This window comes from Agrilus planipennis, unplaced genomic scaffold (genome assembly GCF_000699045.2).
Source record: "Agrilus planipennis isolate EAB-ADULT unplaced genomic scaffold, Apla_2.0 scaffold38, whole genome shotgun sequence".
Lineage (NCBI taxonomy): Eukaryota > Metazoa > Arthropoda > Insecta > Coleoptera > Buprestidae > Agrilus > Agrilus planipennis.
The window spans coordinates 708,185-720,343 of record NW_020438882.1 but is presented as its reverse complement, the minus strand read 5'-3'; the positions used below and the strand labels follow the sequence as shown (position 1 = coordinate 720,343).

The following is a 12,159-nucleotide window of genomic DNA, read 5'->3' as shown; positions in this document are numbered from 1 at the left end:
AAAACTTATAGAGCCACACGACAGTTGTATACAAATTATCTATGGAACCTAGTCTTTTATTCTTCATCTATGATTGTACAAACAACAAGAAGGAAGAAGAAGAGAAAATATAAATTATTAAAGCTAACATAACCTTTAACCCGTTAGTAATGAAACTTTTTAATAAATAAATAAATAAGACCGTTTACACATACAAAAAGTGTACTGTTCAGAAACATTACTGTAACAGTATTAATATAGTACTTTGCCATGTTAAAATATTTACCATATCCAATAAGTGTTTTAAGGTTAGGTGCATCGAGACAGGTATTTTGTACAAATAAATTAAATGTTCATTCAAAAAATTGTCCCAACAAATTATCCTTTGATTGTTTCAAGCCTAAAATATTTCAAAGAAGTTTTTCCTCCGATGAATGTCATTCAGAAGGTAAATTTTCGTTTCAAAGTAAAAACTTGATAATAAACACACTATTTTAGATGAAACAACTGTACCTTCAAATAAAACATTGGACATTAAGTCCATAACGAACGGTGATCCTCAATTAGAACACAAATTTAAAGTTTTATTATTAGAAACAGAAGTTTTAAGACAAGAAGGATGTAGAATTCCGTCAAATGACTTTTTGAAAGAGCATCATTGGAAGCAATTACTGCAGTTAGACTCAAAAAGTGCAAGAAGAAAATTATTAGAATTTACATTCAGAGTGCAAAAGAAAAGAGAATCACAACAGGTTAATTTATTACAACAGATTTAATCAATTAATGTTTTCATGCATTTACAGTTAAAAAAGGAATTGAAAAGAAAAGAGAGGGGAGAAAAACCACTTGTACCAGAATCACAGGGAGCACTCATTTATGATCTTAGCCATAATAGTATGCTTTTAAGAGTATATGACAGTACGATTGATAATTTTCATAATTGGAGAGCATTACAAGCAAGCATGTTCGGGCAAAAAATAGTTATAGACTGTGGTTACGATACTGAAATGACTGTTAGAGAAAACAGTAATTGTGCTAAGCAACTTATGTATGTTTTCTCAGAAAATAGGAAACATGATGGTAAAGATGGCTTCTTTTTAATAAATGTGAGTTATAACTGAACATTATATTTATAGATCCTTTTGATGTTTATTTTTGCAATATGAAAAGAGATACAATTTTATTTGATACTCTTAAAAAGTCTATTCCGACAATGGATGAACCATGGTTTCCAATGAATGTTTATGAATGCAGTTATTTGGACTTGTTTCCAAAAGACAAATTAGTTTACCTAACACCTCACTGTAGGGAAGTTTTATATGAGTATGATCATGATGCCATATATATTATCGGAGCTATAGTTGATAAGGTGAGCTTATAAAGACTTATCGATAATAAAAAAACGAAAATAATAACCATCTTGTTTGATTTTAGACTAACCCAGAGCCGCTTTCCCTTGCGAAGGCCAAAAAGGAAGGTCTTAAAATGGCAAAATTACCTCTCGATCGTTACCTTCAGTGGAGCTCAGGTTCAGGAAAAAGCTTGGCCATCAACCATGTTATCAACATTCTACTAGATATCAAAACAACAGGCGATTGGCATTATGCCTTACAACATGTTCCAACCAGAAAAGTAGAAAAAGTTATTACTAAATCATCAACGAAAAGATTTGGTGGCAGACTTAGCTTTGATAAGGATTCTGGCTTATTTGAGGAAAAAAAAGAGGCCTTTTGGAAGCCAAAGTGGTTAAATAAAAGTAAAGACAGCAGAATGAAGAGTGAAGAAAATAATACAGATGTAGGAAGACAAATTAATATTAAGAAGATATTAAATGATTAATAGTATTTAACGCTAAATCGTCTCTGTACATTTAAGATAATATGTATCATAATTTTTATTAAATATATGATTTTTGTTATATATTGTGTTCCTATGTAATTTGTATATTAAAAATTGTCTATACTTTCTTTATATTACACTGGCAATGAAATAAGAAGAACAAGTTCTTATATTATTTCAATAAGAATAATCTATAACACAAAAATCAATTTTCTAAATTTGTTATCTTACATGGTAATTTAAAATAAAAACGAATCAATTTTAATTAAACTTACCACAGCTTTGCAGTCTGTGTTTTACAGTGGACACTGTTTCACGTATTTAAACATCACTTTTAATAAATTAAGGATCAAATTAATACAACGATTATCATTTAATTGAAATTAGATATTTGAAAGTTTTTGACAAAAGTAAAACAAATAATATTAATTATTTAATAGTGAAAATTGCACAAAATCAAAGCAAGAAATATTTAGACATAAAACAAAGATTCATTGAATTAATTAAGGAAAGATTTAAGTGGTTTTTACTCATTTTGAGAAACATCCACACAATATTGATATGAGACAGTTATTTACCAGTTAAATGTTTTTAATGAAAAATTATGATAAAATTTAAATCCTTTTACAAATTTAATAAATCGGTTAATTTGACTGATGTGAAATAAAACCTTATTTTATTAAATTATTACGGCGTTTTTCAAATAACCTGTTACCCGCAACACACCTATTACACTGACGCGAGATAAATGTCCTTGACTTACCCTGACCTACATTACCAATATAATTTATGAATGTCGTCACATATTATGAATGAAAAAGAAATGTAGGAATAAGTTACGACGCTGTTGCCAAAATGACATAAAATAGAGCAATACTGAGATAATTTGCAACGTTATTTATGAGAAAAAATATTTTAAAAGTCCATTACTCTTTTCAATAACTATATAATTGATCGATTTGGAAAAAGCATATTTCTGTTTGATGTAGTAGTGCTACAGAAGGTTTACTTAACAAAAATTCAAGTTGTAGTCCAATTTGACTGTTTTATTGTTTTAAATGCCTTAATTATATCTTCAATTAGTATACAGTTTTACTACAATTCAATCAATTAGGAATAAAAAATTAATTATACATTTACAGTACTTTCCTTCTATCTGTGAAAAAGCCAGTAGCAGTAACTTGCAAACATGATAATAACTGGAGAAACAGATAACAGATAATTTTTGGGAAGGTGGGCGCAGATTTAAACTGAGTTCGTAAAAAAAGAAAAACTACTTATTATTCACGTCCGTCATATGTTACAATATTATTTACAAAAATATATTACCGTTTTTAAATTCTATAACGAATTTAACAACTGTAATAATACAAAAGACATGCAATAAATACCTTTAGTTGCGACGTCGTCTAACTCGTGATATCCTCCAAGCATTGGGTTCTTCATATTTATTGTACAAAGGCTCCAATCGCTGGTTCTTTTTGAATTTACTCAATTTTGTTGGGTCAGAGAACTTAAAGAAGGCAGGAGCAAACTCTACAAGCCATTTTGGATCTATTGCCGTCACTTCCCTCATATATTCTTTCGTGGTTTGTACAAGTTCATGATAAATAACCCTAAAATTAAAAGAAGAAAAATGTTTGATTTTTAAAAGGAAATACTATAATTAACGTACCATTCAGGTTGTCTGTTAAACAAAGCACTCGATGGATGAATGTATACCACTTGACTGTCAACAAGGGTCCTGTATCCTTCCTGAGGATCTTTCTTTGCTGCGTTTCTAAAGAAACCAGAACAAACTGCTTTCTGAACTCTTACAGTGTTTTTTTCACAGGAAACCACATCAAGTTTATGTCTGAAAAGGCAAAAATAAAATGTATTTAAAAAACATTATTTTTAAATATTAAACTTTTAAATATTTTATACCTGTCCATAATTCCTAATAATTGTTTCCGAACATCCTGTGCCCTTTTTAAAGTCCTTATCTGTACGAAATTTTCATAACACCAAGCGTTAGAAAATTTATTATTTTTCCAACTATTATAAACAGCTAAGAGGGTAAGATGATCGCCTTCAGGTTGATTAAATTTGGCTTTTTTCTGATCAGCCAACGCCTGTTTATCCTTAGGTCGATAAAACACATTTTGGACAGACAGCATGCTGACTACAGTCAGAATTTCATCAGAACATTGAAGGGCCACTGACATGATAAGCATTTTCGAAAGGTTTGGTTCCAATGGAAATTCAGCCATCTAGAAATAAATTAATAATACATAATTAAGAATCATCAAGTAACCATAAACAGATAAAAATAATAATATAAATTAATTCTAATTACCCTTCTACCCAATCTAGTTAACAAGCCTTCGTCGTCTAAAGCAGACAAGGAATGAAGTTGTTCTAAAGCCATAATGAGTGATTCAACTGGAGGAGCGTCCATGAAATCAAAATGAAGAAGATCATTGATACCCATAGTTTTAAGTTGCAGTACAGTAGTGGCTAAATTAGTTCTCTGTATTTCCGGAACAGGGGTGGGTAGCATCTCATCTCTGTAAGCCCTTTCAGTATAAAGTCTGTAACACTTTCCAGGTCCTGTTCTACCGGCTCTACCGGCTCTTTGCTTTGCTTGAGCCTATAAGTAAACATTTATTCAATAATTTCTAATAAAAATTACGATGTGTAATTAATTAACAAACCAAGTTAATATGTACCTGCGAAATTGGAGTTACAACCAGAGAATCCATTCCAGTTTTTGAATTATAAACTTTTTGCTTTACAAATCCAGGATCGACAACGTAGAATATTCCGTCAATAGTAAGCGAAGTCTCTGCAATATTTGTAGCAATAACGACCTTTCTACTGCCTGGTGGAGCTGGTTCAAAAATCCTGGTTTGCATCTCAGAAGGAAGAGCCGAATAAACAGGAAGAATAATCAATTCAGGAACATCCGGCCCTTAAAAGGATAGATAATTCATTAAATTAAAATTAAAATCTTACAATATATTTCATTAATTCTTTTCTCAAAAAAATTTTATTATATAATTGTAAAAACTTACCAAGTGATTTCATACGTTCATATAGAATTTCACAAGCAGTGTCAATTTCTTCTTGACCAGTTAGAAATAGTAAAATATCACCTGGTGGTTCCCTTAAGTGAATCTGCATGACGGTTATTAAACTGGCATCCAAGTAGTCTGTTTCTGGTTCTTTTGTATATAACACTTCAACAGGAAATGTGCGACCAGGTATTGTAAAGATCGGGGCTTCAAAGAAATATTGTGAAAATTTCACAGCATCCAAAGTAGCAGAAGTAACAATTAATTTAAGCTCAGGACGTTTAGTTACTGCTTGTTTAAGAAGCCCAAAAAGTACGTCAGTGTGTATGGTTCGTTCGTGGGCCTCATCCAACATTATGACAGAATAACTCTTGAGATCAAGATCCATTAAACATTCTCGAAGTAACATACCATCCGTCATGTATCTGGAACAAACAATAAAAAACATTACTTCATGTTTATAAAATACTTGTACGGCAAAAAAAATATAATTAACAAGCAATGAATCCATATCATTTAAAAAAATTACTTTATCACAGTTTCAGGACTAGTACAATCTTCAAAACGAATTGTATAACCGACTTCTTGACCCAATCGACATCCAAACTCTTCAGCTACTCTTTTAGCAACAGACATTGCGGCCACACGTCGAGGCTGGGTACATCCAATCTTTCCTCTTGATGTAAATCCAGTCTCGGCTAAATATTGCGTTATTTGAGTCGTCTTACCACTTCCAGTTTCTCCAATAACTATGAGAATTTGGTTATCCATTACAGCCTAAATAAAATATTGATAATCACAATCAATTTTGAAAAAAAAAATACAGATGTACCTTTATGAGTTCATCTCTTAATTTATAAATAGGTAATGACTGCCTTTGCTCGATTATAGTAAGATTTGTTTTTTTTCCAAAAGAGGACTTTTTACCACCAATAACGTGTTTCTTCCATTCAGGTAAATCTTGAGATTGCAACCCTATTCCTCTCATACTTCCCATAAGTGTTCTATCGGCTAAAATAAAACAAAAGGATTTATAAATGCATTGAATATACTGTATAACATAAATACCTTCTGGTAAAGGATCAATCCAATTTTTATTTAGTCCAGATGGTAATGAATCCATTTCTTGTTCTCTTTGTAACATTTTTTGCTCTCTTCTTTCTTTTGCTAAGGCAGATTGCATCATTGCAGCTTGAGCTAGGGAACCATCAGGATTTTTTACGATCCTAACACATTAAAAATTGTTGTAGATTAATAATTTAAAACAATTTATTTTATTTTTGTTTTGTACCTAACAGGACTGAGATCGTGTAGGGCACGCCCATGGCCATGAAGGAAAGGTGGCTCTTCTTCTACTAATTCAATTTCAATGTCTGCCTCACCATCCTCATCTTTTGGAAGTAAACCTGTTTCTTCATCAAACTCTGGAAGTTCACTCTTGTCAATGCAACCAGAAGAAATCATCTAAAAATATTAAAAAAGATCTTTTGGAAAAGTACTACCAATTTTAAGGATTGTATTACCTGTTTAATTTCCCATCTTTCAGGACTTGATATTCTAGTGACTCTCTTCCTTGAAGTTTCGTCATCTTCTTCAATGCCAACAGGAAGTCTCAATACTGATGTTGAGTTGTACATTGGTCTGTCTGGATTTCTATCTTTATCTTCTCTTTCTGCAGGAGCATGAGAAGATGGATTCAAATCCCTACCAGTCATTTGGCAAACTTCTTTCATTGATAATGAAACTTTTTGTCCAGTTACTGATAATACTTTTACCTAGAAGGAATTGTTAAGTATTTTTTATTCAAGGAAAGTACTTATTTTATGTTCTTATGTATATACTATATCCATAAGCTAGTCTGCAATTTTGGTTACTCTCAATTATTATTATATAATTTCTGTTGTACATCATGGGTTTTAAGCCCATTTGATATGAATATACAATATACATAACTAATATGAAATTATTACCTTCACTTTACTTCCTCTAGAAACAACTTCAGAAACATTTGTAACCCTTCCTTCAGCTCTTAATTGGGATATATGGACTAGACCTTCCCATCTGCGCTTTAATCCTTCCAATTGGACAAAACATCCGAATGGAACAATATTTGCAACTTTACCATTGTAGATCTAGATGGTAAATATAGTTTGTGAGCATCTTCATTGCACAATGTATATATTTGTATCTTTTATTATTATTTTTTTAATTGAAATAAAACTTTTTCAACCAATATATATGAAAATTAAATATAATAAATGTACCTTTCCAGGAATTGGTTCCTCTTCAAGTTCTGGGCTTTCCCTTTTTTGCATTCTTTCAACACTTTTTTGTCGTATTCTATCTCTATTTCTTTCTCTTGATCTGCTTCTTCTCCGTCTATGATCTCTATCCCTATCTTTATCCCTTCTTCTATCTTTGTAATCTCTAGACCTACTCCTGTCTCTCCTTTCTTTTGATCTACTCCGGTACCTTCTTCTGTCCCTGCCTCTTTCTTTTTCTCTTGATCTATCCCTGTATTTTCTATCTCTATGCCTAGACCTTGATCTAGATTTACTTTTTCTTTTTCTTTCTCTAGACTTACTGCGACTACGGCTTTTAGTTTTATGTGTCTCTTCTTTAACAATATTTGATGGTGCATCAGCCTCCAATTGAGCCATCATATCACCAATTATATCGTCGTCTTCTTTTGCCACTTTTTTTGTGTCAATCTTTTCATTTTCATCAAAAGCATTCTCATCTAATAGTGCCTTTTGTGATTTATTTGCCATAGCAAGAGCAGGAAACTTGGCAGCCAAATCATCTGCTTTTGTTTTAGAGATGTTTGCTTCAAATTCAACTGAATTTTTCTTAGGTCGCATGTGTTGAATAATTCGTAACAAATTCTCAGTGAATGAATCAGAAAATTCAGCTCCATTTTCCTTCAGAACTTTCTTAAAACTCTCCAGAGTATTGTGTTTTTCTGATAAATGAATTAAGAATTCCGCTGAAAATATACAAATAGTACAAATGTTTTACAATTATTTATAAAATAAAAAAATATGCAAATTTACCCAAGTCCTTATCATTCATCCCCAAATGATTTTCGAGTTCTGTACATACTTTACTAACAAGGGAAAGATGTTCTAATTTCTCAACTTCGTTCATATTATTTAAAATTTTAATCAAATACGATATAAACTGGAATCAATAAATATTTCTTTCGACGATTCTGTTTGGTTATGTTCATAGGTTATGTTATTGAATAAATTGTCAAATACGACGGCCTTTCAACTGATGTGTATATAGCCAATGTAAAATTTCAAGAGAAATGTACAGTACTTAAACAAAAATATTAACAGAATGAAGTTATTAATATAACTAATATAATATAAATAACTGAAGTTGAAATTCAAATAATACTCAGATCAATTGCAAGATAACTTAATTATAACTCTCATGTATCAAAAAGCAGATAGCATGCATTTTTTACTTAATACATTTTCGTCCATTAAAGTGTATCTTGGATTTAAAGAAAGAGATTACAACCCTGGGGTAACATACAGTATAATATAAAAAGCGTTTTAAAAGAATAATTAGCTAACAAAAATAGCGTTTTTTACAGAACATATTTATGCCATACCTACATTCAATGAACATATAATAGTGCTCATGAAATTATTATCACAAAGAACGTATTTGGTAAGCTTCGAGAAGTGATAATTATATAAAAATATGCGTAGAATCACACTATGCCAACAGTTTTCGAGTGCTGTGTCAATTCGGTACTTTCCAGCATTGTTTGTTATGGCATATAAAATTTGAACACAAAAAAGCGCTCGTGAAATTATTAGGAGATGGAAGCCCTTTTACAAAATTTGACAAGTGATAAAAATGTAAAAAAATACAAAGAATCTTATTCTGGCAATGGTTTTCGAGTGCGGTGTCAATTCGGTACTTTCCAGCATTGTTTACTATGATATATAAGATTTGAACACAAAAAACCGCTCGTGAAATTATTAGGAGATGCATGTGCTTTTATAAAATTTGCCAAGTGATAAATACGTAAAAAAGTATGTAGAATCTCATGGTGGTAATGGCTTTCGAGTGCGGTGTGAAACTGGTGCTTTCCGGTTTTAATTTTTCCTAAAATATATAAAATGCATTATACATGAAAAAGCGCTCGTAAAATAACACGAAGAAGAGATTAATGTACTAGGCTTTGAAAAATGATAACTATTTAAAAATATACGTGGAATCTCATTGTGCCAATAGTTTTCGAGTGCGGTGTTAATTCGGTGGTTTCCGGCATTGTTTACTAAGATATATAAAATAATTTGAACATAAAAAAGCGCTCGTGAAATTATTAAGAGATGAAATGTATTTACTAAGCTTTGAGAAGTGATAGTTATGTATAAAAGTACTTAGGGTCTCGTGGTGCTAACTGTTTTTATGTACGATGTCAAATAAATACCCCTATGGTATTATTTTCGCTGATAGTCCGTGTATTAAAAACATTTATGATATTATTTCAGTTTAAGTANTATGCAAGATCTTTAATAAAATTTGACAAGTGATAAATACGTAAAAAAGTACGTAGAATTTCATGATGGCAATGGTTTTCGAATGCGGTGTCAAACTGGTGCTTTCCGGTATTAATTTTGCTTAAAATATATAATATGCATTAAACATGAAAAAGCGCTCGTAAAATAACTGAAAGATGGGATGCATGTACTAGGCTTTGAAAAATGATAATTATGTAAAAATATACGTAGAATCTCATTGTGCCAATAGTTTTCGAGTACGGTGTCAATTTGGTACTTTTCGGCATTATTTACTAAGATATATAAAACAATTTGAACATGGAAAACCGCTCGTGAAATTATTAGGAGATGTAAGGCCTTTTATAAAATCTGATAAGTGATATATAAGTAAATAAGTACGTAGAATCACATGGTGTCAATGATTTTCAAGTGCATTGTTAAATAGATACTTTCCGACATTATTTTTCCTAAAATATATAAAATAATTTAGACGTAAAATGCGCTCGTGAAATTACTAGGAGTTTGCACAATTATTATTTTGTGTTAATGGTATAGTTAGAATTTGTTAAACAGTTTTCTTGGATGGATCTTGGATACGAGCAACATGGATATAGAAAAGTATTTTGGGTTACATATTTCAGGTACATCTTGTTTGATGTAGTATTGATAACAGTATGATAACATTTTTTTGAATTGCATAGTTTTTCCAAAAATTGTATTTTGTTTAATAGGACCCTTAACAGCATGCAGTTATTGCTTGTTACAGTACAGTAGGATATGGATCATAAACTAAAAGTGAAGACATGTGTTTGTGTATCAGCAGATCAAATAATAGTTATTGCTTTTTAGGTGCTGAATTATTCAATAGTTTAATAGTTATTTTTTTATTACAGCACTGTAGCGTTAAAATAATTGCTAATGTAGAAATCCGTTTCAATTCGTCACTGATATTGAAATGAGTCACGTCTAATTTTATCGTAATGTTTAAACGTGTATCATTGGGCATGCACGACTAGTATGAATTTCACAGGTAGAACACAAAATAAACAAATGGTTATAAACGAAATCGAAAATGTTTATTTTTACATTTATCAGGCAGAGATGCTATTTATCGAATGTTAAATTTCGTTAAGAAAATATAAGAACTTTTATAGAATACGTTAAGTAACTTTTGATTAGATCAGCGTTCGTTCGTATTTTTTCTGTTTACGCAAAATCGCTTGGAACGTCGATAATAATAAGACGAGAAGGCGCCAAACCCAGATTTGTGGGTGCACCACAGTAGTCGTTCGGGCGAAAAGAGGACGAAGACGAAGACCGACATACGATACATAAGTGAGTTTGAAATTGGTGCTTGTGTATTTTCAACAAAAAAGGGATTGCAACTACGCCCAATTAAATTACTAATCAAAGGTAAGCGTATATGCAGTTAGTAAAACAATTTTTATGGCTTTTACTTATATACAATATACGTTATATTATATTTGCGTAGTTTGTGTAACTAAAAATAAGAAGTTTATACGTTAGGTACTATTTTAGATTTATTTAAATTTGTTGAATGTTTCTGATTTACAACATAAAAATTGAGGGAATAAAAAGAAGAAATTTTGTTTACTTTACATTTTTTTTATAGACGCTAAAGTTTTTCAAAATTCTTCGTATACTTAATAGTGTATACTGTGNCTTTGAGACAAGTCCTTATAGTCAGATTCTGTATTTTGCTCTTTGGAGAGGGATTCGAAGTAATAAAATTTCAAAATATACAAATGTTTGAAGAATCACCTACATTTAGGTATGCTCGCGTTTATAGCATGCAAAAGCGATTATGCAAGTAAATATTCTAACAGCAATTATTGATTAATTGTCTTAAAATAATTATCGGCTTTTGGTTGGCGGATGGATCTGGCAGGAACTATATAGGGGGCCTCCGTTGATCGTGGGGCCCTGGGCACTTGCCCAGAGTGCCCAATGGAAAAGAAGGGCCTGAGAAAAAGGAAGAGTTCGTTAAAAATTGCACGAATGTTAATGCTTCAAAGATGAAAACAGATTTAGAAACATCTATAGGTAAAAATAGCTTCCATTACATCAGTATGGAATCATCCTTTTGACATTAATTACACTTGCTTAGAATTAATTTTTGTAGGATATCCATTTGAAATATAAAAATAAAAATTTATTATATTTACAGTTTTCTCACTAACATATGTCGTACAACATGTCCCACACAGTAACTGTTACAAGGACAACAACAACGTCAACATCTGCAGTCATCCTTAATACGGGATACTTTAAAACATGGCCTGGTATCTTGAAATTTTTCGAATTGGTAAGATTTTCACAGCCTGTTTTGCTTTTCGGAACATTTCAATCATTATAAATTTAAATTTAGCTCCGTGCTCCCAACAGTAGCTTACGACCAGAAGAAATACGTATTGTATGGATATCATACTTTATATTGTTACATTATTGGAAAACGGATTAAAATTTAATGGGATATTAAAGATTCTTTTGAATAATTAGAAAATTAATTATTGAAATGCTGTTTAAAGTGTAACTTTTAATTTTTTTTATTGAAAAATAGAACGTTTTTATAGGAAAACTAGATATTATTTCATTGCTTGTGTTCTGTCCCGTTTTTATTATGATCCAAAATAACTTAACAATCAAAACAGAAATAGAATTACTACTGTTCAGTAATGTTCTGAAACAATTTTACTAAAATTAAACTTGAATCAAGAACAGAAACACCATTTATACTTTTA

The 12,159-nt window shown here is 31.0% G+C and overlaps 3 protein-coding genes across 6 annotated transcripts in view; 2 read left to right on the top strand and 1 right to left on the bottom strand.

The window, feature by feature from the left end:
* Positions 1-121: 121 nt before the first annotated feature.
* Positions 122-1,899, top strand: LOC108745241 (mitochondrial ribonuclease P protein 1 homolog). Of its 2 annotated transcripts, XM_018481381.1 has the most exons (6): positions 122-306; positions 379-427; positions 478-731; positions 783-1,059; positions 1,116-1,348; positions 1,414-1,899. In XM_018481381.1, exons 1-6 carry the CDS (start codon positions 250-252, stop codon positions 1,816-1,818), a joined length of 1,275 nt encoding a protein of 424 aa, XP_018336883.1. In that variant the 5' UTR covers positions 122-249; the 3' UTR covers positions 1,819-1,899. The 2 variants fall into 2 exon arrangements, with proteins under 2 accessions (XP_018336883.1, XP_018336882.1); XM_018481380.1 differs by having other exon boundaries at positions 122-427.
* Positions 1,900-2,843: 944 nt separating this feature from the next.
* Positions 2,844-8,021, bottom strand: LOC108745272 (ATP-dependent RNA helicase DHX8). 2 transcript variants are annotated; one of them, XM_018481420.1, is made up of 15 exons: positions 7,928-8,021; positions 7,139-7,860; positions 6,845-7,006; positions 6,398-6,649; positions 6,166-6,338; positions 5,943-6,100; positions 5,707-5,885; positions 5,404-5,651; positions 4,875-5,299; positions 4,530-4,771; positions 4,157-4,450; positions 3,745-4,070; positions 3,494-3,673; positions 3,210-3,434; positions 2,844-3,068 (listed from the first exon to the last, which is right to left on the bottom strand). In XM_018481420.1, the coding sequence occupies exons 1-14, from the start codon at positions 8,019-8,021 to the stop codon at positions 3,212-3,214; spliced, it is 3,678 nt and encodes a 1,225-aa protein (XP_018336922.1). In that variant the 3' UTR covers positions 2,844-3,068; positions 3,210-3,211. The 2 variants fall into 2 exon arrangements, with proteins under 2 accessions (XP_018336922.1, XP_018336923.1); XM_018481421.1 differs by having other exon boundaries at positions 2,844-3,434.
* A 2,323-nt stretch (positions 8,022-10,344) lies between these two features.
* The window catches only part of LOC108745197, a 5,723-nt gene continuing 3,908 nt past the window's right edge, over positions 10,345-12,159 (top strand). Inside the window, exons 1-2 of one of the 2 annotated variants that reach the window (XM_025981525.1) lie at positions 10,345-10,810; positions 11,586-11,723. In XM_025981525.1, the coding sequence (XP_025837310.1) occupies positions 11,601-11,723 (123 nt within the window). In that variant the 5' untranslated portion in view covers positions 10,345-10,810; positions 11,586-11,600. Of the gene's footprint in view, positions 10,811-11,214; positions 11,462-11,585; positions 11,724-12,159 lie in introns of those variants that run through there. The other variant, XM_025981526.1, reaches the window with a different exon arrangement.